Source organism: Mastacembelus armatus, chromosome 9 (genome assembly GCF_900324485.2).
Source record: "Mastacembelus armatus chromosome 9, fMasArm1.2, whole genome shotgun sequence".
Taxonomy (NCBI): domain Eukaryota; kingdom Metazoa; phylum Chordata; class Actinopteri; order Synbranchiformes; family Mastacembelidae; genus Mastacembelus; species Mastacembelus armatus.
The window spans coordinates 11,648,312-11,675,036 of record NC_046641.1 but is presented as its reverse complement, the minus strand read 5'-3'; the positions used below and the strand labels follow the sequence as shown (position 1 = coordinate 11,675,036).

Here is a 26,725-nt window from a genome sequence, read left to right as displayed (position 1 = left end):
TTCCCTTCATTCATCTTTCATTCAAAATACAAGAAAATTCTAGTAATACTCTAATATTAATGTAACAGAGTGAACTGCAGTTCCCTGTTGGACACTGCGTCACAGGTAACTACAATGTCATACTCTTCTTATAAAGAAAACCTGTCAGAATAGTCTATTTAACGTAATGATGACAGTGATGTTGAGGGGGCAAATGGTAAAGCTGTTCCAATTTGGTGGTTCCTCTAGTCCCCGTTAAACAAAATGTAAAAGGGTTCAGAGTGAAGTAGCATCAAATCTTAAAGACACATTTAACTCTCCATGAAGACAAACCAACCTGCTTCAGACAATGCTGCCTTGCCAAGGGCTGGAGGAGTTGAAAAAGAAACAAGAACTTGATGAAGATGAAGGCAAAGAGGCTCAACGAATGAAAAGTAAAACAGAATTCAGACACACCGAAAAGAAAAGGGTGTGTGTTCTCTTGTCCTGAGCCATTTGGCATCAACTTGAATAAATGTCGAGGAGCCAACTCAAACAATGAAATCAGCACATGCATTAAATCACTTTTAGAAACAGCAGGAACAGTCCAAATGTTGTTTCAGGCAGCCAGTCACTGAATTACCTCCAGATAGTCTTCTTTGTTATTGTTTAGCGACTGTGCCCACAGTTTAATGGAGATTTAAGAATATTAATTCAGAGCCAAAACCTAAAATCAAATAAATTTTCAGTTTGATTGTGTCCTCAGATGGCCCCTAAGTAATGCCTATGGGTTTCTTTGCTTTCCTGATGCGTTTCATTTTGTGTGAACAACCATACACATCCTCCTTATGTGTAAAGGGATTGATGATAGTCGCTACTATGATTTCAGGTCTACCTTATTGTTTTTCTTTCATCATCACCAGCTCTGTTGATTGACCCAGTGATGTCCTATTCTAGCTGAACAGTATCTGTGCTCCCCAAGATAGAAGCAGATGACTGAGAGCTTCCTGCTTCTCAGTGTCTCCTGTATCTGCGTCACTGTCTGATAATCACGGCTTTACCAGCAGACTTCACTTGATGCTTTATCTCGAATGGGGAGTGCACACCAATATAGGATCCATGTTCCCTATCAAGGGAGTGTGTGTGGTTATGTTAAGACCAGGACATGCATCAGAGATCGAAATACCAAAAGCCAAGACTGTTCTATCCACTATAGCTTATAGTTTACACCTCTATGATTTAACCTTTATACCCTTAATTACAAACCCATGATGCAATTGTATTATTTCCTTGCACAACACCTGTCTGCATCTGTTAGGACTTTACAAGTTGATTAAACTGTGATGATGATGATATAAATTAAGTCAGATACTATGCTCTCAGGCTTTTTTAGAACGATTTCATAGGATTCACTAAATTTGATCTTCTTAGATGCAGTTTTTGACATTATGTAAAATTCTTTTATGCTGCCAATTTTAAAAGATGAAATGAAAATGAATCATTGAAATCAGCAGTTAAACATTATTTTAGATTTTCCACATCATGCCTATCCCTCAGTCTTCTGAAATTTGTCAAGTAGTTCAAGACATTACTTTTAAGGTTTTCTCAGAATGCATGAAAGAACCCTACTTTCAGTTCCAAGAGAGCTTACGCTGCTAAACATCTGGAACTAAATACTAGACAGATATCTGGCAATGTTAGGTTGCGTGGTACAGTCTGAGCTGGCAGCTCTTTGCGGTACACTGTGTGAAGATGATTGGTGACTGCAGGGTTATAAGGGAGGTTATCACAAACTCTTCATAGCCCATCTCAGTCCAAAAAGTACCCTGAGCACCACACTTCAGATGTGACCTAGTGCAGCAGCTTTTAAGGTCACTGGTTTCTCTCAAGGAAGTTTCTAATTCTGAAGTTGCTGCAGTTGTACATATATGAGTAATCAAGTTCATAAAGAAAGAAGATCGACAATAAGTTTACAGATTATTATCAACATGTATTTTGCATGTTTAAAGTAATTATTAATGACAGTTCATCTTAATGTGGCGTAATCCTGACAAACACTAATCAAAATGGTCACAAACTTTAGCCTTCCCAAACCAGAATTCACAAAAGGTCCTTTAATAAATAGCTGCAAATTGACTAACATTAAGAACATCATTAGCTCCTTCAGGCAAATATATGAAGAAGTCTAACACCATTGCATGTGCTGTTAACATTTATGAAGGTCCTTTTTGTGGAGAATTTCAAACAGCACAAACTCAAAAAGAGAAAAAAAACCATCTGTTTGAAATGTTTGGACAAACCATGTACCATTTGATCCCACAATGTGATGATTTTTTTTAAACTAAATGGCATATACCAGAAAGCACTGGCCCCCTAAACACACACTCTCTCACACTCACACACACACACACACACACATCCGGAGTAAACATTCCACATAATCAAACACAAGGACAGGCTGGGAAGTTCGTGGACAGATCTAGACACACTCTGAGGGCCATCAGCTCACCCCTCCTCCTACGGACACATTTTCTCTCTCTCTGGTGGTGAGTGGTGACTGGTCTCCATTCTTACATTATCTAAGTGACAACCAGTGGCAGTCCTGTTGTGTTTCTAGGATTGTACTGTCCATGCCTTGTTGTCTGTTCATTTTCCCGATGTTTCCATTTGCGGTATTCTTTAGACTGCTACTGCATAAACAATATACTAAACGCCATGATGACACAGCAACAGGCCACCCAGGGACTCTTCCTCTCACCTGGAAAAAAGGGGAAATGTGAAGTTCAAGCCAGCATCGCAACATCTTATGAGAAAAATGTAAAATCATGTAAAAAAAATATTAAAAATTAAAATCGAAGGATTACCTATCCTGGCACACTTCCAGAAAATTCCTAGGAGCCTAAAAGATAAAATATATAAATTACAGGCTGGTACAATGGCAGTACAACTGCTAGTCAGAGTGGCTCTCGGATGTCCATTTCCATGTAAGGAGTGTGCACAGACAGCAGGCAGGTTTTATTATCTCTGAGACAAATGTAGCATTTCAGGTCTTCAGTTTTCTGATGTGTTCGCTGGCCTGTGTGAGTGTGTGTATGCAAGTGAATCTGTGCCTGTTTAAAAGTCAGCTTTTTAAAAAAAACTTTTATACAGACCAGATGGTGTCAGTCATTTGTTAGAACTTAGAATACCCCTGGTGTGAGAAGTTACATTTCCTTCTTTTCACTTCTTTTAGTGTAGACATGGTTTTCTTTATAAACAGCAAACTCTTAGACTTTGTCTGAGGATGGTATTCCCCTAAGATTCTAGGTCTAACCCTAAAACACAAGACTAATTTGCTAAATGTGTGGCACCAAATCAACACAAACAATGGATCATTTTTTAGTCATCAAATCAATCAAGAAGGAAAAACACAAAATCATCCCATCTTCCACTCTCAGCCCTGCTCCTCCCTGCTCAAAATGGGTTTGTTTGCATGTGTGTGTGTGTGAGTGAGTGAGAGGTTGTAAGTGAATGTAGCTAATATATGTGTGGCTGTTCCTGGGCTGTGCCAGACCAATCAGAACTGACTCATGGAAAATGTACATCCAAGAATAATGATGATCTTGTAATGATAGAAATTTAAAGCTTTCTGCTTTTTTTTTTTTTTTTACTTGTCTCATCAATCATGGAGCTTTGTCCTTAGTAGCTATAGTGACTCACAGAGGGATGGATAATTTAAAATTGCATGCACTCATACACATTATGACATTAATCAGTCTTTCTACCACAGAAAGAAAACGATATAAATTGAAATACAACCATAAGCTATTTGTAACTGACCGCTGAAATTGGAAAGTGAATGGCAAAACACTTTCTAAAAATGCTGTTTGTGATGGTGGAAGCAACACATCATGTTTCCTGATGAAGTAATAAATGACTTGGTGAATTATGCAATTTTATACGACTAGATGCCTCATTCAACAAAACCAGGATGGGGATTTGACTGCTCAATTAATCACTGTGTAGATGCCAATAGCAAATGAATTATTTGATATCTCAAATAGCATCTGATCTTACCCGGTCTTGTTCTTGTCTAGCAGGCTGGGAGCCAGTGCTCTGATGTAGGCACAGGTACAGATCAGGAGGAGAATCACTGTTAGCAGTGACTGGAAGTTGAAAATGGCTGACTGCAAAATAAAAGAAAATTGTATATTTAGTGCAGACATCAAGTGCAGCTTATGAACAGAAACTCAGATAGATTAAAAAAATTCAGTGTGCCACTTGTAGCAAGAAATGTTGTTGCATCAGTTACACCATCTCATATTTTAACGTCAAAGGCAGACATAAGACTGCCAGGCCTGACCTATAGCTACGGATCTTCTGTGTAATTATAGTGTAACACACCAAGAACAATGGTTCCCTTATTTCTTCTCTGTTTGGAAATAAAATAGTGGGTCTGTCATTTACCAGACCTGTCATGTACAGTTAGAAAATACAAGTAAACGTCAAACCTACATCTCACAGTCAAAAACAAGGTTATTTATAAAGATGTATTCAACTGCATGTGTAGTTACTTCATGTCCTGCACAAGCACAGCACTTTACGGGGATTTTTGCAACCACTTCAGGGAATATGTTAGTCTCTTCCTAAACTTCCTAACTTGTTGTTTCTACAATGGAACAACAACATTATGCAGCTGACTCACACCCTCCCTGAGCTACGGTGCAGCTCAGTTCACGTTACGTGGCACATACAAACGCTGCGATGCTCGTATTCATCGTACCCGTTATTTAGATACACTTTAGTTTTAATACCGAACAACTAGCGTTCACACAAGACCGCAACCGAGATGATAAAATATGAACATGTATTAGAACAACCATACTGTAATAGTTAGACTGGCTAAACTTTCAGCCAATCTTAGCTAGCCAGTGCTAACCGGGGAGGTTAACACTTACTATATGTTCTGCTTTCCACTGAACACTAGCATTAGTCGCTACCAAAGTATATAACTCATATTTATTAAACCTAAACGTATGTTCCTTGAAGGTCGCTGCAGAAAAGTAGGATGACCCGTTTAATAAAACAAGCTTACCATTTTTGTTTGGAGTCAAAGCCACATCACATTTCCTGCTCTCAGGAATTTATGTTACGTAAACCAAAACGGTGCCCCAACGTCATTACGCACTGCGCCGTAGAAGGTCGTTTGCTGATTGGCTGAAGGCTGGAGAGGAAACTTGAGGCTGTATGTGTCAAGACAGCGAGCAGCAATGAGTTCAGTTTCATACAAAGGTTTTTTTCGTGTGGAATCCGCAGTAGTTTAACCACACAATACCGTAAGTCTGCTGAAGAAGGTTTGTACATGTACATGTTTTATCCACACCACAGTTACAGCGAATTAGGTCCGAGCGCCTGAAAACCACTGTAATATTCATGCAGCTCGGGTCCATTGCAGCATGACATTTCTCGGCGCCTTTGCGTTAATGGAGTTTTATCTGCAATCATATCTCCACACTTTGCTGTACCACGGTGCAGTGCGTAGTAAACTAGTTACAAATGTTAGAAAGCGCTTGCACAACCTGGATTTTAGAGTAACAGTGCAGTAGGCTGTTAATACTCCCAGAAGCTCATATATTATGAAAAGGAATGGGAAGTGAACACATACAACATAAGGCGTAACCATATATAATGTTCAAAAACTTAAATAATCCTTCACCACCACTACTAAAATGTAGCTAAGCATTTGCTTAAATGTGTTTGGTGAATTGTTTGGATTTTAGAAGATTGGTCAGAAAGAATTTACTTTTTCCCATTGGGCACAGGTGACTAAGTGGACATTTGTCTATTTATGACAAGCTGTGAACTTTCCAATGAAGCACTTATTTAAAAAAATACAAATCTTGGTTTTGATGCTGTAGAGAAATTTGATTAGTTTTCTTTCTTTATGCTGTAAGAGTAAAATGTTTGTGGCCTATTTTCCTCAAAGTTTTCACAATGAAGCCCCCACCCTTCAGACAGTCATGACAGCATCTTGATTGCGTTTAAACTGTGTTTCATAAATTCCTCACGACCCTTCGTTCTCAGACACTCCTGGAGTGCTCTTCATGTAACATGAAATCTGTCAGATGGTAAACCACACATAAATTACATTTTGCATATTGTACAACAGTGCCGATGCAAACTTGGTGTAGACGGGGACAAAGAAGTGTTCAAATGGAGAGTGTGGTCTCGAAGAGCAATTGTAAACCTTAAACAGAGACATTGATCCTAATGTGATTACGTTTTATAGTCTACAGTGCACCGACCAGTTTAGACTACATGCAGGCCTGTTTACTGCAATCAGATCCAAGCTTGATGTAGATTTTTGGGTTTGAATAAAAAGACATCAGGTTAAGCTCTTTGTTTGCCAAGAGTAAATATTTGAACAATTATTGTTTTTTTATTTTCATTTTTTCATTTGAAGGGATGTGATATTGCTCTGACACGAGTCATGTAGTTTCTATGGAGGTTTGACCCTCAAATTAATACAGTATGGTCTCTGCAAGGTGTTGAAATAAAGTCAGGCTAATTGCCCCACCAGTGTTGTAGTGTCTCAGGTTGTATTGTGTGACGGTCTCTACACTTTTAAGCATTTGTTCGTTGCAAAGCTTAACACGTGGGTACTTTACCAAACTGAGATGGGGTCTAGTCTCTTTGTAAGCAGCTAAAAGTATCTAGAGTTTAAATTATAGCATTAACCAGGGCTTCATATAAAAGCAGGCAAAACTCCTGTTAGAGTGAAACCATAACTAATTCTGCTTCTGACATGGCCATGGTGTAAACCAGTTCCGACAGATATTTATACACATGTTGTTGTGTAGCGCCTTTTCTGTTTGTCAAGTGGTTTAAGATACACAGTACCAGGGGAGAATAATAAACGAAAGGCTGTGGCACAGCCTGCTGCTGTTTAGGCAGCACTGCTTTAATCCCCGACTGTTTATGACAACAGTGCAGAGTTTTTTGTTTCATCTTGAAAGCATTGTATTGGAGAAAGGATGAGGTGAACATGCAGTGAAAGGACAGTGAGAGGATAGGTCTAATTGTCAGTGCTCATTAAAAGAGACAGTTATCTGCCTTGGCTTTTTCTACACTGTATGAACTCATTTGAGACACAAGATGCATAATTAGAGACTTCATTTGTGACTCATTTGCCGAATACTTCCTGCACACAGACTTATGGCTTACAGTTTTCAAATGTGGCAGTGCAGAAGAAATGACAATGAAAAGGTTGAGTAAAAAATTACAGAGGGAGTAAGAAAAGTTGCAGTGGAGCTTTGGGTTGATGATTTAAGCATTCCAGTGATTGGGTCTGCTGATCGAGTAACTGAACAGATGCTGAACAGGAAGACTTCAGGATTGACTTTGAAGACTTTGCGCGGCTCTCCATTCCTGACAGTGCTGTTTATTTAATTGGAGTGTCCTTCTGTCATTACCACAGGGTCATAGTCCCAGCATAACAGATGTTACAGTAACTAATGAGTAGCCGGGCTCAGTTTATGAGGTTAAAGTTGAACCCTTCAGCTGCCTCATCTTTTTCAGCCCCTTTGACCAGCCACACCCCTTCTTGGGGCGCAAAGGGTCAGCTTTAATCTGTTGCAAGGTTCTTTGTGCAGTGTGCACATATGCATGCACTGGTGCAAGTGCATGTCTCATTTTGAATAACCTTGACCACCTGCTTTGTCAGCATATATGATGGTGGACAGAGGGAAAGAATATAAAAAATGCGGGGTCACGTCATAACTTATAGTGCAGTGTCCGAAGGCGTTCATTTTCATTTTTGAAACATGTCCAGCTTGGCTAACTGGCAATTTAGCTGTCCTTTTCCCTCCATCTCCACACGCTTTGCCCTGTAGTTAAACAGGGAAGATAACTAACTCACCTCTCACTTCATGTGGAAGTGGTAATCACATGTTCTGGCCTGGACATCTGTAATCAAGTAAAAGTTTCTCAAACCTTTTTCAGAAGAAAACAATGCGCTGTCAGTAAATCAGGACAACAATAGCATGGGTCGTGTGGTAATCCTTAGAGCAACAACATTTGTAATTTGTTGAGCACAGGCTGTTTCTGGCATCCTACCTAACTTCAGCTGCAGTAGAGTCAGTTCACCCAGATATTTGCCTTAGGGCAAGTTGATGTTCCCAAGTACGTTTGCTCAATATAGTCACTGAACATTGCTAATGTTGGCAAGTAATGTTTTTTTGCCACTGTATGAAGTTCATGGATTCCAGGGTCCTTGCTTCGGTTATCTGTGATTTGGCATGTGACCATGGATGGATTAGCTTGAAGTGTGTTAGGCTGTAGCGATGTATGATTGAGAGATCTTTCCTTCACAGATATCATCCTCTACACGTGAGTGAATACATGACATGAAGGGCTCTTACTCGCTTTAAGATATCACATTTTTCCCAAACTGCCCATTGAAAGAAGTAGATTTTTACCCACAGTGTAATGTGTAAATATATTGGGCTTTGCAAGGCTTGCAGGTTTTAGAGCATAATCAGGTTTTATCAGTCCTTGAGAAGATGTTTTCAGATTAAAGCAGTTGTATATCTTACTATAAAAATATATGTACTGCATATCTTTGGATAAATGTATGCACTGAATTAATTTCACTTTGATGTAGCTTAGGGCTCTCACTCTAATTATTAGATGTGTGTGGTCTTGTGTAGTTTTGTGTTGTTTTATGTAGCACCATGATTCCTGGAGAAACATTATTTCGCTTCACTATATACTCTAACAACAATAAAAGCCAATTCACATTTGATCAGACAACAACTGGGGCTTTTTGGTAACATTGTTCTAAATGTTTAACAGCATGTGATTACCTTGCTGGTGGTCAGGGAGGCCACACTCTTAGAGCAAAACCTGCCAAAACTGGTTAATCTCTGTGTGGTTCCACTGACTCAGAAAGACCCCCACTGAAGACACATGCAGGGACTTTTATTACCAAATCTCAGTAGTGAAACAATGAGGTACACTGATGCAACTGGAAGATTAACACAACCTTACAACAACAAAAAGGACTGATTGGAGGCCTGTCTTCAAAGGAAGTCCTGGGACCAAATACTAACGGCAGTCCTACGAAATATCCCGAACACAGTGCTATGGGGTTGTTGCTGAATCATGATCTTGCTTTTTTAAGAATTCTTTGCTTCTCCACAGGTCTGAAGGCCATATGAGAGACATGAGCGGCACAGTCCGACAGATCACTGTAACTACCGATCCAGGTACCCCCTACTTTCTGCGAGTGGACTGGGCTGTAGACCTGGGTGCTGGGTTCACATTAGCTCTCACTGATGGCAACTCGGCTTGGATCGGAGAAGGTAAAGATTCAGTAAGACATTAAATGTTAAGGACCAGTCAAAGTATTTTACCCATAAACCAAGGCTTTTTATGACTGACTAGACTGGGTTGTCACCAGTCCTACTATTCATTAGACTCTCCCCACTATGTAAGCACCTGGCTGAACCCCACCTCTTAATATTGTAACTATTGGTCCTTTAAGAAGAGGGACAGCAAAGACCTTGTCTCATCATCCCAGTTCACTCCTGTGCTGCAGCTTACAGGTGTATAAAGTAGATTAAACTCTACAAGGCTTGTCTTTGTATGTGCAAGTCTACACATTAGTGTATGTGTGTGTGTGTGTGTGTGTGTGTGTGTGTGTCTGTGTCTGGTTTCATATGCACAAGGGTGCATATGGAAGGACACCTGGAACATAACTGCTCCCTACTTTTCTGTTGCTGTCCATCTGCAGAGTTGACAGGCAGAGACCAGGTTGTGACAGTGTTTGTGTTTGATGTGTTAATTGGGACCCTCAACCCCATGTGAGCAGCTGTGCAACAGCCAATGGAACTCCCTTTGGTTTCTCTGCATGCTCCCCTTCAAATAGGCTTTGACAAGTATCCATGCATTACTAGATAATTTATGTTTATAGTTTTGCTTCGCAAGTCTGCTGTCACCTCTTTTCTCTGTCCGGTTGCACTTAACTGTAGGACATGATGCAAAAATTCAAAAAATGTCTTTAAGAGAATACGTATGTTTGATCAACAGCTTTCTGTTCAGTTTCAGAGGAAGAGGTGACAAGGGAAGCCAGTGAAATGGGAGTCACAAGGGAAAGATATGTCAAGGATCTTCTTCAGGCACTAACAAGAGGTGAAGAAGGAAGAGGAGGGAGAAGGAAAGAAGGTGGCCAGGAGGTGTATTCTTTTCACCTCACTCCAGATCACTGTCATCTATCTTATCAGAAGATCTCTAATGACATCTTGGTGAGCCAAAGCCTTGGGCAGGTTCTGATTATCGAGCTCTTGCGTGTTGTGAAATCTTCATTGTTGTGTATTTGGAAGGAAATACAGTGCGGTATGGACTAATTGACAAAACAGTTTCATTTTTATATTAATAAAATCACGTTTAAGCAAAGAAGCACAAATAGAAGCTTAAGGCTGTTTCACAACAGCACTGCATAAAAAATAATTTAACTTATTTCAGTGGCACTGCTACGTTAACGCATCTGTAATGTGTGTAATGAAAAAAAAAAGCATGGTTTACTGGACAAAAATTCAACCTTCCCACAACTTTTGTTGCAGTGCAACACAACATCATCCAATATATTGTCCAATCAAATACACCTAAATCCATATTTCTGGAAGATGACTTTGCAGTGTGAGTGCAATATTTCTACTGTTTACTGTGCAATTGTTGTGGTTAAAGATAAATGCAATTTATTTTTTGGACTCAAGAAACTCCTGAACTTATTTCTTATATTAGTCTTTCTGAATGGCATTTTATCGTTTCCCCAGCACCTGAAACAAAAGCTTTTGCTTGCCTTACCTATATAGTAATGACAGATCTAACAGAGGTATAGCAGAGGTGTCAACAGAAGTAGATAGTTTGAAAGAAAAGAGTTGTGGAGAATCAATTAGAAGATCATTTTAAGAATGTCATCATTCTTGATTTTATAGCTCTATCATTCACTATCAGATGCTCAGCCTTGAATTCCACAACATCATGCAGTTCTCTCCTGTCACTGTTCCCTGGGGATAAATGCAACTAATGGCACACAACAAAATAGAAAGGAAGTCTTATTCTTTACAAGGGGCTATTAAAAAGATAAGGTTTATAGTCTTATAGTAGAATGGGAAAGGCTTGGTTACCTTCAGGCCACAGTGGAAAAAGCCACAGATAGGAATTATCCAATAGCGTTTGTATGAGGTAGTTGTCTTATGCCTACAGCTTGTAAAACCTTTGGAGAAAATGGTTTGTTGATTTGAGTTTGCATTAATGGTAACAGTTGCTTCCCCAAATGAAAGCATGTGTCTTGTGAAATAAAAATACAAAATAGTCAGAGAAAAGTATTATGTACTGTGCTAAGTTGGTCATTTTTTTGCTCATAGTGAATGACAGGTTTTATAGAAAAATGGCATCAAGCCTTCAGTGGTTTTTGGTGCTTTTCTACCACAATGTGCTGTGCAAGTCGAAGAAACCAGAGGGGGATGGCCAGGGGGTTAATAACACTGTGGAGACCATAAAACCCTGATTTATGGACTGAGCCATCCTGATCTAACAATGTTAAACAACAACTGATTAGAGCCGTTTTATTTTCTTTCTCCAACTCCCCTTGGCTTTCTTTGTCTCAGTGAGTGTGGGCCGTGTCCACAGATGTGTTTGTGCGTCCGTACCCATGTCTGGACATGCACAGGCACAGATGAGGCTGCCAGGCTAGGGCAGAGTTTGACTGCCATACTTAACGGGTTATTTCTACTGCATGTGACTTTATCTCATATAACTACAACCCATGTTTCAAAATCAGCAGCTTAAGATGAGCAAGAATAGATATTTTGCACACATTTGTAGTTTGTGTCTTTCAGACAGAATAAATAGAATAGCACAGAATTAATATTGACATTTTTCTGCAGTGCATTTCCGTTGAATGTTGAAATTTTTTTTTTGTACACAGGGAAAAGTTGCTGCCAAAAAGTACAGTTAGACCACACAAACTGATCAACATTGGCCCAGATCTGTCCAGTCTCATGTGTGCTTTAGAAAGAAACTAATTCATGCTCAGACTGTTGCTGACAGTAATCATCGCTGTGTGCAGTTTGTGTGTGGTAGACACAAATCAAAGAACCGCATGGGACTATTTGCATTAAGTGCAAACTACCACTCTTGTCTAACACCTGCTTCTTTTCTTTTTTCTTTTTTTTTTTGGGTCTCTATCGTTTACCTTTTTTTTGAACATGTCAGAGGTTAAACACTGGAACATATTTTCCCAGCCAGATAATTTGAAGCTGCAGAAATGACAGAAATGTGGCAAGTTCCCTTTGGGAATAGAGAAAAAATGAGGATAGAGACAAAACAGGTGGTGAACTCAACCTGACATTAATATTTATGAATATGACCCCAGAAGTTGTAATGATGAATGTTAATTGCATGTTTGGTGTTAAACTATCACCGTCTATGTATTTTACACAAGTTAGTCGTACATTATCTTCTCCTTGATGTCTGTTTAAGTACAGATCATTTGTTGGTAAGGAAAAAAAGTCTATACCAAAATTTACCGATTTAATATTTTTTCAGATCAAGAACTTTAGATCATTTAAGTGAAATTAACAGAGGTCTGTCTGTTTAGGTCTACCTAAACTGGTTCCCAGATATGGCACATAATGAACCCAAACTACATGTTTTTTTTTCAGTTTAGTGTTTTTCTAAAGGCCAAATTGTAAGTTTGATGACATAAATAGACAGTGGTACTATGGTACCAAACTTATAAGGCTTAGTTTTCTGTGTATTAGTTTATTTTCATCATTGCCTCCTTTTTGTTTAATGAAAAGTGCAGCATGATTGTTGCACAAATGTTTGATCAGTTATCAAGAGACTTCCTGTAATTTTATCAAAACTGTGTTTGACTCACAGTTACAGTTCAGCTCTTAATTCAGACCAGCTTCAGCCCAGAGAGACTGGGAGTCTTTAATTCTTGACAGTTGTGGTAATTGAAGCAACGGGGCTCTGGATGGGTCTGTGTGCTTGAATGCGACTCTGACTGTGTCATGTTTTATGTTTGTCAATTAGAACTTGTGGTATAGTTGACTGGGGATTCCAGCTGTGCAACATGATGCCATGTTCTCTTGTTCTGATCAAATAATCCCAAATGTAGTGTGACATTTGTTAGTGTGTTTGTATATTCACACCTTACATTAATTGCCAGTATTACAAATGCATAACCAATTCAAAGAATACCGTTGTATGAAATTCAGTCTGACAAACCACAAAACAATTGATATAATGAAACCAAAATAACAGTTTTTTTGTGTCATACCAAAAATCAAGCCATGTATTATACAGCAAATCACTCTAGTGTTTTTAAATGAGGATCTGTAGTTCATTTTGCATATACATGTAATTCACACTAATTGTAGGTTGTCAAAAGAAGAAGAAGAAGAAAGTACAAAATGACTGGATGAGAGATCCACCATCAGGATTTTCTCCTTGTTTTACAACAAAAATGAAGCAGTCCTATTCATTAACTGACTACTGGGAAATGTTTCAGTGCTACTGGTATAGCACATGGCCTTGCCTGTGCATCATCTGTATGCTTATGACAAACAGCACCATCTGCCCACATCAGCAGACTGATGTTTTTAGTGACCTGGATTTATTGAGTAATGGCCCCTGAATTCATTGTTGGTGATTTTCAATTCCTTGAAGTGGCGAACATACTTTTAATCTGCTAAAAAAAAAAAGTAATTAAAATCACCAAACCATCCAAAAATCAAAAATGCCTTTGTAGTCAAGTTTTCTGCCTGTGAAATTGTGGCACAGCTAGAAGCCAGATCCTGACCACATTGGAGAGATTGATCTGCTGATGCAACTCTCCTGCTCACAAGTAAAAGCCACAGCATTTTTTTTCACAATCTTAACATGAGCTAATGTCAAGAATGTGGTGCTCCAAACATCTATAGGAACCCAGCAGACACCTTAGTGAAATGAAGTTTCATTTCCCCCCACTATCTATTCTCAAGTCAGTACAACTCCGTAGCATGCCTGCTGTTTCTGAGAGCATTCGTGCTATCAGGGATGGCCTGACTGGTGTCGCCCCTCACTTCCTGCTCTTTATCTGGCCTAACGCCTCTGCTTGGCGGATTAGGGACAAGCTGATCTCTACTGTCTCTACTGAGTGCCCACACTTCCCATACTGTGTCCCTGTGCCCACCCTTGAACACTGTCTCTTTGTCATCATGCCTCACCCACTCACTTCCCTCGTCCCTCAGACACAATAGTTAGTTTGACATAGAAAAAGGAATAGAAAGGGGTTTGAAATGCTCAGTGTGTGTTTTAAATTATAGGGTATGGTGGCATTGTCCTGGTCTGGCATGGCACTGTGAACATTTTATTAAGAGGCAGACCTTTTGTTAGTAGATCACCACAGTTGGTATGTTTTAAACCTTTATGGTAATGTCGGTAATGTCATGTTAGTAGTAATAATTATTGTTAATTGGTTAAAAGGCGTTTTTGTCCCAGGAATAAATAGGCTCCAGCAGTTTGTTGGACGATGTGATAAGGAAAGCTTTATGTCCTCTGTGCCCACAGCATGCTATGGTATCATATTCACTGGGACTGTGTTCTTTTGCCTTTGTCCTCCACACCTACATCCCTCCTTCTCCACGGGTTTGACCTTATGGTCTGACTAGCCATCCAGAGTGTCACACACAAACAAACAGTTAGACCACACACACAAACACAAACACACACACAAAACTACACTTGATCACATTTTATTTGTTATATGGACAAATTCATCCTGAGATTTTGAAGTCACATATTTTGCTAAATGTGGTGTAATGGATGTTATGTACAGTAGATTTTTCAGGGTGAACTACTGCATGTCACATCAAGAAAAGCATCTTATTGTATTTTAGAAGTTTTCTCAATGTTGCTCTGATTTTAATGTTAACAGCATTGGTCTTGTGATCGTTTGAAACATCTGCTAAGAACCATTAACACATTTTAATGGCGTTTTATTGAGTAACACAGTAAAAGAAAATGTGGCAGTGGGGAGGGCATCACTTGACAATCAGTCTGACCTCCCACATCTTGGCAGAGTCTGGTAACAGTGTGAAAAGTGACCTTTAACTTTATCTTTCTCCCAAGAGAGAAATCAAAGCACAAGAAAATAAAGAGATGTTTTTTTAGTCTTTTTACATCTTTGTGAAAAAGAACCTTCATTCGTTGAAATTATATCGATGCTATGCAAAAACTTGGATATTACTTACCTGCATTTTCCAGTTTATATCTTATTTAGTGCATCCTTCTCCTTTCCTTGCAACTTAATGTTAATTTCTGGTGATGTGGAATTCACGTTTTAGAAAACATAATTTTTTTTCTTTGCAAGACAACCTTTGTTACTTCAAGGAAGGAGTAAAAATCTAAATAGCAGCTGAGAGCGATTTCAAATGTTAATCCGGTAAATAAAGGTTGTGCTTGCAGCAGTTTAGATTTCTGTATCTGGTGTCTTAAACTGGTAACACAATGTTAACAAGTTGCTCAGGAAGATTTATATTCTTCCACAGTTTCAGTGAATAAAGGTTTAATGACAGAGTAAGACAAAGTCGCAGTCATTATTTTAGCATGAGACATGTACAATAAATAAAGGACATAGGACAACATTCTTTAAAGTATGAAATATTAGTGTACTCAGCATGTTAGAGTACGAAGCCTTTACATTATCCTTTCTCATGACTGATTTATTGCCAGATGACTTGGTGACCTACAGCAGAAATGTATGTACAGGTAGCAAAAGGTTTGGGGTTTGAGGAGAGATCAGAGATTCCAAAAACTGTGCACCTTTTCATATGTAGATAGTAGATAGCTAGATAGTAACATGTAGTGTGCAAGTGGACATGATCACTTACACACTATTGAAATTCATAACCACTTAACACTGGGTGTCTATCTACACTTGTCTGTTTCTTATTAATGGTGGTCGGTGGTCCATCCTGCACAAACACTGAGCAGCTACATCAACTTGTTGATGACTTATGACACTCAGAGTCACACAAACTCTCTCTAAATCCCTGAGAGGAGCCTGCACCAGATCACTGTGACATCCTCATGTTGCTCTAGCTTTTTATGAGTTCTTGTGAACCTCATCCTCCTTTAGATCTTGGGTGGTCTCCCCCGTGTCCTGATCCTGTTACGTTTTTGTTTAATCACAGATTTTGTTGTTGTTGTTGAGCAGGGGGACAGAGGGCCCTGGCAGCATTAGCACTGAATAAGTTATGCAATTAGAGAAGACGTGAGAAGTTTTAGAAAATGCCATTTTTTCTTTGCAGAGAAAGACTGATGCCGTTCAAGCCTATAAAACAACACAATTGGGAATACAATTCATGGTACTTTTGAGCTAAATGTTTTAACATGCTAAGGTTTAGAAAGTGCAAACTCTAACATGTTTATCATCTCATTTCCATGTGTGAACATGCGGATGTTACAGCTCATGCTAATGTAAAGCTTTTTTTGGGTATGAGTTGTTTAAACAATTGATTAGATCTTGCTAGATGAACGAGAAGAGTGTTACACACTGAATGAAAATCCATCCAATCGATGTTCTGACCGTTGTGATGTGTGATTATTTGCTGGTGGCTTTTAGGAGAAATGTCAAAGGAACACAGAAAATTATTTTTTGGGATGTGATACATGGCTTAATAGTAGTTAATGTTCCTCTTGGTGTCATTTAGTCGTAGAATGTTTCTTGCACAAAAGGCTGCAGAAAGCTCTGTATTTCTAAGGGTGTGGGCAGGAGAAGAGAGAACAAAAATTGGAGGATAGACTAAAACAGACAGGCAGGCTAAGGGAGTATAGCTGTGAGAGAAATGCGTAGTGAATGTCCACTCATTCAAACATGTTCAGGTTCACAGGTGAAGGAGAAAACAGCTGTGTGGCCTGCCAGGACAGCTATAACCTCGGGCGAAAATGACAAGTATTTTAGGAAAGGTCTTGAAAATGGTGGCTTTATTACAGTGGGTCCGCGACCTTGACATGACCCATTGAAGATTTAGCACCTTGGTACCTCTCTCTCTCTCTCTGTGCGTCAAGGCGTGTGTGTTTGTGAATGGGTGTTTCTTCAGGGCAATGTGCAAACAAAGGTTGTGCTTCGGTTTGAAAATATCTTTCATGAGGCAGCTTCGATGAGCAGATGCTTACTCTAGGTTGAACAATGTTTCTCTGACGCTGTATTTATTTATAAAAATGAAGAAAGGTTTATATATCCACGATATGTAGGAAAATGTCTTCAGTCTTATTTGCTGCCAGCTGCAGTGCCTCAGCCTGTGACTTGTAGTGGTGCCAAAAGGCAAACCAAATGACGAATGCTTTATTACATCTAAAGCCTACTTGTGAAAGAACCACTGACATGAATCAACAGAGAGAAAACTGTTTCCTGGTGACCAGTGAATTCAATCTGTATTTCTCCCAGACATGCCAGCATCTTAAAAAGTCTCACACTTCAAACAAAATGTGATGTAATGGTTTGTGCCACTTCTATATTGCAAAGCTTTTTGAGATGACGGTAAGGTGCAAATGCTTACTCATGTTTGGGTTGAAGTTGCTTTTGATGTGACTATCAATCTAAGTGGTTTTCCCAGGTAACCATGCCCGGCTTCTCTTGTAGGATGCCCTGGGACTCCCGGTGCAGCTGGGAGATGTAGTCTTAAATCTGTTCTCTGTCTCTTCCCAGTTGTGCAAGTTCAAAAGTTGAGGACTGAGGTTTTCTCACATTACCTCATGTGATTTGTAACGTAATTTTCCAGTTTTTATTTGATTTCTAATTTTTCTTCTTTCCCACAATCCTTCAGGTGCACTTGGGTTCTGTGGAGCTGCAGCCAGCTCCAAATCCTCTAGAGCTGAACCGAGAGATGATTGGCCAGTCTCTCAAGTTAAGCACAGATCTGGAGTCAAAGAACTGCCAGCTGCTGGAGGAGAACCATCGACTGAAACAAGAGCAGCAGCGAATACTTGGAGAGTAAGGATGAGCAGGAAAACAGTTCTGCTAGAGACATAAAATGGGTGTTTTGTATGAAATGAGAAGTTCACATAAAAAAATACCCTGCCAGAATCTAATTCATTGCTTAAGATGCTCAGTGCTGATATTTGTTTGTTGATTGTGTTGTTTGGGACAGGTTTTCTTTGCTGTTTAATTCATGCCTCCAGCTGTTTATATCCACAACAATCACCCAGTATGACATCACCACTGGTCGCCCATTTGAGAGTATTGAGGGTTACACCCAGTGTTGGCTTGTGATTTCTGGGAACTGAATTCAAATTATTTATTTGTATGGCTTTCAATTTATAGATCAATGGTACTTGACTTATTTTGAAAGAGCATTTTTTGTGTAAATGTTTATTTACATACTCATTCTTAGGCCAGTATTACCAGACACAAAGGACGATGATGACTTAATGTCTGCACAGGGTGGAGGCATCGCCATCATTCCTCAGAAGGAACACAAACACTAATCCACAGCTTTTAAAACATGGATTTGTTTTTATGTGATGCACACGTGTACACATATAGCGCCATTATTGTTGTTTTTGTACGTATCCTGGTGTCTGTGCGGTTTTCTTACCAGGTTGAAGCAGCAGGTTCAGGACAAAGAGATGATGGAGAGGGAAATGCACTCCCATTTTGTCATGGTGCTGAACGAGAAGAAGGCCAAGATCCGAGGTCTGCAGGATGCTGTGCGACAGCTCCAACAGACCCCTGAGCGGCGGAGGCATAAGAAGGGGCAACATAGGTCAGGATACTAATTTTACATGCAAACTGATTCTGTAAAGCTCTCATATAACAGGCACACTTTGCTTCTTTAAAATGCAGGAACCAGTGACGTGTTTGATTCTTTATGCATGGGGTTTATCTGTTTATAAATATATGTGGTCATTACTTAAAACTGCTTTGTCTACTTAATGTTACTGTGCAGTATAGACATACATTGTACTTGTATATGTTCATTCCAGTGGGGGATTTACTGTATGTCAAATATTCAGAAGCACAGTGAATCAAACTAATTTACATTTCAACTCTAATGGTTCCAAAGGCAAGGTGTCTCCTGAAATAGTAAAAATGGCATATTAATTGATACTATCATTAGCAATTAAACTGCCAATTGTTTTATATAATCATCAATAGCTTAATATCCAAAATTGATATTCTTTATGTAAAACAAGAAAAAGCTGCAAATTCTCATTATGTCTCATTATGTTATGCTTTTATATTTAATGGCACAATCTTCAGCTGAAAGAAACAAATACCCTATGTTTCTATGTTATAACTGCATAGAATTATCCTCACTTTTCATAAAAATGTTGACATTTTATTGTTTAAAACTAGTTTCTCTTTCTCAGGCGTTACAGCACCATTGGGTGTTTCTGAGGGATTAACATTTTATGAAAAGCAATTTGCTGTGTGACAGTTATTTTAGTATTTGATAGAATTTAAAATGAATTATCGTGCTATTGCTTTAGTTACAAATTTGAAAATTTTGTTCCCAGGCAGGAAACAAATCTTGCTGTCAGATTTGGTTTGCCACACCTCTGGATTCTGCAACCCAGACAGTGGCTAATTTGGTCTTTTGCAAGCCTGTGTTAGATCTTGTATCATTTATTGCCACAGAGACTCATAATGTCTGCTCATATGTATGGCTTTATATCGTTTGCCATGCTCCCCTTCATGTAATGATATGTATTAAACACAGCCTGTCTAATTTGTGTACATTTTTTCAGTAACAATGACACCACTCAGGACAGAAGAGAGGAGACAGTTCACAGCTTCCATCCATCTCAGGAGTCAACTATCCTCATCACAGGTGTGTTTGCAAGTGGATTTGTGTGTGTGCGTGCGTGCGTGCGTGCGTGCGTGTGTGTGTGTGTGTGTGTGTGTATGTGTGTGTGCGCACGTTTTTTGAAGAAAAACTGGCCCTAAGGCCCTTAAATAAACCACCACAAATCAGTAATATTGGGAAAAGTGATTTCATCTTTGCCTGCGTCACACTGTGTTGCAATAGCAACACTGATGATAATGACTTGATTGAAACATTTCATATTTGCATCAGCACAGTTTAGGTTCAGGGATATGATTCTTTAAAGGGAAATACAAAGATACCAGGTAATTAATGCATTGGTCAGGAGGTTAGGGCTGTTTAGGTAAAGGCTTAATGCTCATGTATATATTAGGTTTCAGGAATGTCATTTATAATTTTAGACAGTAACTCATTTTGGATTTCTGCATGGGACATGTTTACTGTTACAGTCATTGTGCCATAATATTCCATGCATATTATGTATGGATGCCACATGTCTTGGTGGCGCAAGATGTGCCCGTATTGACCCATTCCTGCGACTCCTTATGATGTCATAGGTCAGGATGAAGCATAAGAATGATGCCAACTAAGTGAAACTCTCAGGTTTTAGCTTTGATTACATAAGCAGGGGGCTTGAATATAAACTTGAAAGCACACACAGGCAGAGAATATACCCTAGGGTAGCTGGGTTCTAGGAAACACTTTTCAGTGAGTCATAAACCCACCCAGCGAATTTTGCTGTGATTGCTCCAGCACAACTGGCCATGAGGTAGTCTTCCCCTTCCTGCATCGTAGACCATCAGCTGAGTCATACCCCCTCTTACTGCAGCACTGCAATCTGATGGGATAACCCACTGATCGCTCTCTCAATGGCCATGTTTGTGTTCAGAGCCAAGCTTAAGCCACCCTGAGAGGATAATACATTTGCAAAACACAGTGTTACAGTGACATCAGCAGTTTCTGTCGTTGCCCTCATTTTGCACTTTTTTATCAAACACACATGTGCATCAGATCACATCCTGGCCTCAGTGGCAATGGATGGAGGTTGTCGATCACACAGCAGGGACCTTGGCTTACACACTTTGATGTTTGCAGCCCAGAAGCGTTTTACAATGTTGCCTTGTGTTTTCAGATTGTTAATGAAAATCGCCTGGTTCTTGTCTTTCATCTACATGCCTCAATAGGTTTGTCTCCCAGTTCTCTATATATTATGTACTTTTTAGTCATTATGGGTGTGTATCTCAACTTGTTTGTGAGGTTGTGTGTGATGTCATATTCACACTAATCCAGTTGTCCAACAGACCAGCCTTGTCTCTGCCTGGCTTTCTTGATGTTTTATTTGCATTTAGAAATATAAATAAAATTTACCATCATTTGACATTCTTGGCCCTGTTAAGCCTCAGGCTCGGGCGGTGCATCAAGCTGTGTTTTCATATTGTAGAGGCCTGATAAGAGAGAGTAATGGCAGCGCAGAATTGGAGACAAAAGAAGTAAGTCTCTCTGTGACTTGTTCCCTCCAGGTTTAGCATCTGATAGTGACTACATAGTCACTCACAGTGGGGTGGCGGAAGATAAAAGAGATAAGAGGTGCAATAGGGAGAATAAAAGGAGAGGAGAGTCGCAGTGTGATTTTCAGAATGAGGATATGGCAGTTCTCAGAAAAGGAAAGGGGTAGTGTAAAAGAAATAAAGTGTTTGCTTTTAAGTGTGTGTGCTATTTATTGCACTGTGAATATCTACTGTAGTATTAATTTTATCTTTTAATCAGTTTAGTTCAAGTCTTTTAAGTATTACCTTTTATCTGTCAATTAATCAGTGAATACAAATGGGCTAGCAACAGTGTTAAAGGGCAAACAGGTGTGTTTGTATGTCTGTATATAAACTTTTGTTTCTGAGTGTGACTGGGCTTGTGTGGAATGCCAGATCTCTATTCCTGATAGGTCTACAGGAGTTCAGGTGTAGAGTTGCCCAGGGTTAACAAAGGTTATCTGACGTTGATCGAAGATGCCCTGAACTGCAACAACTCTGCTACACGTGCCACAAATGGCACTAGTGGAGAACCAGCCATGAAGATGACGAATTTGGCATACTGGCATTTAAAGGCCTCTAAGGAACTTTAGTCTGAGGAAATTGTGCATTTATTGCGTCTGACTGATTGTAGACATGATTGATTTTTCAGATAGACTGCCTTGATGTGACATCATTAATTTAATATGTGCTGCCTCAAAGTAGCAACAGCAATGTAGTAATGTAGTCCCACAGTATCAGAAGTAGTTTTCTGAACAGTTTTGTGTTTGTGTGTATTGTTTATATTGATTTCAGGGCGTAGCTTGGTGTGTCAGGGCATCTCTGTGGATCAGGCTTTTTCTGATGATGAAGATGAACCACTGAGATGGAAGCGTGAGCACAGGACCTTCTGAGCAGGAATAACATCAAAGGTTAGTCAGTGAACAAGTATAACCAATGTTTCAGCATAACTGATACCATACTTCATTTAGTTTATGAAGCTGTTTTGTGCAGCACATACAGTGGCAGTAGAATGACAAAAAAAATAAAAATCTTTGGAGGAGTTTAGATGAAAGAATTTAAGAGAAAACGTGATTATATTTTGCAGATTTTCAAGTAGCTCACATTGAAATTGTGTTGACATGACACACGGTCTCTCCATTCATCTTTCTGTTAAAGAATAAGCAGTTCCATGTTTTACAACAGTACAAAAAATCATATCAAGCTTTAAGGTCATGTGAAATGTTTTCTTTTCCATAAAATTTCATTTATGGCTTTTTTCATTTTCGACACTGAGAAAAACCCCTCCCGTAACAGATGTGAGGTGCTCAACTGAATTTATATCCTCAGTTCCTTGCACTTCGCACATTAGAGCAAGCTCAATCATTCTTCTGTCTTCATTGTTGGTGTTATAGAAAACCCCACACATGTAGATGTACAAAAACCCACACACGTACACTCCACAGAATCCAATTACATCAGGTCTGGTCCCCATTTTCGCATAATAAGAATTTCCATAACTGGGATTAGAATACATTTGTATGGGTGTGCACTTCTTAACAACATGACTAAATCTCCACTGTGAGTTGTGATGTTGTGCTGGAATAGTTACTCAGTTATACTCAGCTATCAGCCATTACAATGGGGTGGTACATTTACTAAGATGATTTCTTTCAAATCTTAACCTCATGCCAGTGCTAAGATCCTACCGCAGCTCGCATTTGGCCATAAATAAACACTACTGAAAATTTTCTCATTTTTACCATCACCATTGCTTTTTATTAGATTTCATTTGTTGCTCATGTTTTGTTTGTTTGTTTCTTTTTTGTGTATAAACACATATGTGATCCTTTTTATACATAAAATAATGTCATTCAGTCTTGATTCATATCTGGTAATCGAACTATTATTTCCCAAAGTGCATTTCCATTCTGAGAGTTAAAATGTTGTGTTTATCAGTGCACTTGTATAGTATGCATTTTTTTCCTTTCTTCGCTCTATTCTCTTTTGTCTTTGCCTCTCTAGCCTTCTGTTTTGTTTCCCCCCACCTCGACAATGAACACAAGACACACAGGACTCATCAACATGACTTAAGCCCAAAACCTAAGGCTTTTTTTGGTGACCAGGTTTTCTTGTTCCACATGCATCAATGTAGCACGCTGGTCAGCCTTCATCTAGATACACACAATCAAAACAGCGACAACCAGGCAACAGGGTCCTGGAGCCGTCCCCAAATATGATGCCAGATTTGTGAAATTAATTTTCACACATTCCAAGTACAGCACCACCATCTGGTTTTCTTTAACTTTGACAATTACCTGCTCAGTTCTCCTGAGAGACTTGCTGCTTTGTCTCTTGTCATCAGTAAATTAAAGGGTGAACTATTAATGATGTCACCCTTTCCCAAAAGCTGCACATGGTGTGCTCTGTTCTGTGATGCTGTAAACGTTGCCCACATGCGTTGGTGGTCAGGTGATAATAAGCATTTCCCACCCTCCAGAGCTTCCTCAGGACCTGGTGCCATTGCTGCTAATGGGTTGGAGAGCATGGGGTACGGAGAGAATCTGGACCAGGAGTATGGAAGCAATTTCTCAAGATTTTGATTTCGCCCTGAGCTTGAATTTGGCTGCCAAGCCCCACTGCCTTGGCAGTCTTAGACTGGAGTAGGAGTAACAACTACGGAGGCACAACAGGCTACACCCAGAAAACAGGGTGTCACCACTGAGGAACTGAAGCTGCTTGTTGCTGCTTTTTCATCATGTCTCGCTGATGTTTTTCTCCCTCTTACTCTTTGTTGCTGCTTATTCATCATGTCCTGATGATGTTTTCCTCCCTCTTTTCATTATGAAAGTGTGCCATCTCTTCCATTTTCCACTTTTCTTAAACTAGCATTTTGCAAACGATAATTTAACCTCTTCTACCTTTTTAGTTTACATCTGCTACTTTATCCTCTTCTGTGGCCTGAAGTACCTGAGGGGTGCCCTGTGAAGGGTTAATAGGGTAATGTTGACTTCACCTCCTCACCTCATCCTTTACCTCTGCCAGCTTTAGGTCCTTAGGTCATCATGGTGTGAACATATGGAGACCAACTATCTTTATCTGACCATTTTACCTTTGACTTCTGGACCTTCCTGCTGTCTTTTGTGATTTTGATGATAACTGCTGAGGACCACAGATAGTTGTCATGGTCATCCTACAATCCACATAGCTGGTAATCCCCACAGAAGTGTCACACTCTCTACTCTATGTATCCCATTAGTAAGGCATTTTGTACAGGGAAGTCCAGTGCAGCAAGGACAATTTACAGAAAAGATAATCGAACAGCATGCTTTGATGCAAAATATACTAAAATGAAGGAAGCAAGACAAATAAGTGATTTTAAATTATTCATTTTTTCTATTCTAAAAGCATTGTAAATATTATGATTTTCACCTAGATGGTGTCCAGACAAATATTTTTTTATTTTAATTTTAAATATAAGTTTTGTGGAAATGTATTAAAAATACATGACTAAGAAAGTAATATTTTAATTAGAATGTGAATGTTTCCCAAATAACTTTGTGGTAAATATTTATTGAAATGTATCAGACCAGTTATTGTCTATCTGACTTCAATAAACATTTTCCTTTTTTGCCTTTTGTGCATAATATTTTCTAAAATACTTTATAACTCATGCATCATGGTCTTAAGATACAACCAAGTGTGCCATTTCGGTGATTTGCACGCTAATAAGGTTTGAGTTGATTTTACATGTAACATGTTTCTGTCATTATGGGAGAATTTTTTTGTATAAACAGTACCAGTCAAAAGTTTGGACACACTTTCTCATTCAGTTCAAAGGTAAGCTGTGTCCAAAACTTTTGACTGGTAGTGTATGTATGTTTATAGATACGTTGACTGAACATAAATTATATAAAAGAAAGTTGTCAGCCTCTCTCATTCTTATTGATTATATGGTTTATTTTTAGGTATTTTATATTAGGAGCAACTTGCTATGATGACTGGCTACTAACATAAAAGCAAAAACATTTTTAAAAAGGAAAATCTGCAGCAGTTTGTCAAAATAAGAAAACTCACCTGAATTTTCTTGCATCAGGTATTTGGGAAAATCAAAATGTGATACTCTTCCTTAGTCAGTTGGTTCATGGTGAACCGTCATATCAACATTTCATTGCACTGAGCTGCAGTAATGTACACTAACAAAGAAATATTGGTGCCATGGGAAATACATAAACCCAATGTACTGACCACAAGTTCATGTGAGAAGAGTAAAATATAAAGCATAAACATTGAATACAGTAAAATGTTAATGTCAAGCAGCACAATTTAATGTCTGTTTCCTTTTCTGTTTCCAATAACATTCAGTTTAGGTGGCACTCCAGGGAGTAATTTGCTTGGATTTGTATTGTGATGCAACATTCAGTGGAATAACCAACAATTCTTTTGTTGGCTAATGTTAAATTTCTTGATCACTTGTGTTGTAAATCTGTTGTCACCTCTAGAGAACACATCTGTTTAATTTACTGATACGTGATAAATCTAAAGCTCTCTTCAAACTGGATTGCATTTTGGATTAAAACTGATGCTACAGCCTCATGGTTTTCTAGCAAGGGCACTCTCGATCAATAGGCTACACATTAGCTGATGCAGCAGAAGGGGTTAAGGCTGATTGTGAGAGAGCGATGATGGCTGTGCTAGCTTGAAATTAAATGTGCAGTCACTAGCTTATCATCATCATTCACTTACTGTGTGCACCTGTAGGGTTTCCATCATCCAGGGAAATGACAAGAGTATTCCTGCTTTCCCGCTACCGAGCTGCAGGGAGACAGAGTGGCCTTTGTCTGTTGTAGGGCTCTGCTGTGCTGCCACTGCTCAGCACATTATACTGTAATGTCTGAAACAACCTGGCCACAAGCAGCATTTTAAACCTGAAGATGACAGCTTGTTGAATTCAGTCATCAAATACTCTGTGTTGAGTAATGGCAACAGTTTACTCACACTGCAACGTGGACCAGTTGGACCACTTTGCGCATAAACTTCTGCTTCTGATTATCACAAAGTGTGAATGAAGCAGATTTTGTGATTCTGTAAAAGTGCATTATACAACTAGTGCAACTAGTGTTCAGTTGAGCAATGAACCCTTTAGACCCAAATTTATTCTGACTATAATCTGTTTTATTGGGCCAAGTGTGTCAGACTCTATTACCTGCTTCTGTGTTTTCTGCTGGGGTAGCACATGAAAGTAAAACAATGGGCAAAGTTTCTGAAATTGAGGCATTATTCTGGTATTTCAGGTCAATACATAACCAGCAGTGAACCCTCACTTTGAACTGAGTGTGTAAACCTTTGTATTTGTGTTACACATGTAAACTTAACATAGGAGACCGATAGGCTAAGGTG

The 26,725-nt window shown here is 39.1% G+C and overlaps 2 protein-coding genes across 4 annotated transcripts; one reads left to right on the top strand and one right to left on the bottom strand.

The window, feature by feature from the left end:
- Nucleotides 1-1,927: 1,927 nt before the first annotated feature.
- Nucleotides 1,928-5,121, bottom strand: tmem167a (transmembrane protein 167A). Its single transcript, XM_026322466.1, has 4 exons — nucleotides 5,033-5,121; nucleotides 4,015-4,124; nucleotides 2,823-2,857; nucleotides 1,928-2,716 (listed from the first exon to the last, which is right to left on the bottom strand). Exons 1-4 carry the CDS (start codon nucleotides 5,033-5,035, stop codon nucleotides 2,646-2,648), a joined length of 219 nt encoding a protein of 72 aa, XP_026178251.1. The 5' UTR covers nucleotides 5,036-5,121; the 3' UTR covers nucleotides 1,928-2,645.
- A 33-nt stretch (nucleotides 5,122-5,154) lies between these two features.
- LOC113139288 (DNA repair protein XRCC4-like) lies at nucleotides 5,155-24,972 on the top strand. 3 transcript variants are annotated; one of them, XM_026322385.1, is made up of 8 exons: nucleotides 5,155-5,273; nucleotides 9,139-9,299; nucleotides 10,039-10,241; nucleotides 17,820-17,986; nucleotides 18,594-18,758; nucleotides 19,744-19,826; nucleotides 22,142-22,257; nucleotides 24,371-24,972. In XM_026322385.1, the coding sequence occupies exons 2-7, from the start codon at nucleotides 9,152-9,154 to the stop codon at nucleotides 22,237-22,239; spliced, it is 864 nt and encodes a 287-aa protein (XP_026178170.1). In that variant the 5' UTR covers nucleotides 5,155-5,273; nucleotides 9,139-9,151; the 3' UTR covers nucleotides 22,240-22,257; nucleotides 24,371-24,972. The 3 variants fall into 3 exon arrangements, with proteins under 3 accessions (XP_026178170.1, XP_026178169.1, XP_026178168.1); XM_026322384.1 differs by having other exon boundaries at nucleotides 23,826-24,972; XM_026322383.1 differs by having other exon boundaries at nucleotides 23,351-24,972.
- The last annotated feature ends 1,753 nt before the right edge of the window (nucleotides 24,973-26,725 follow it).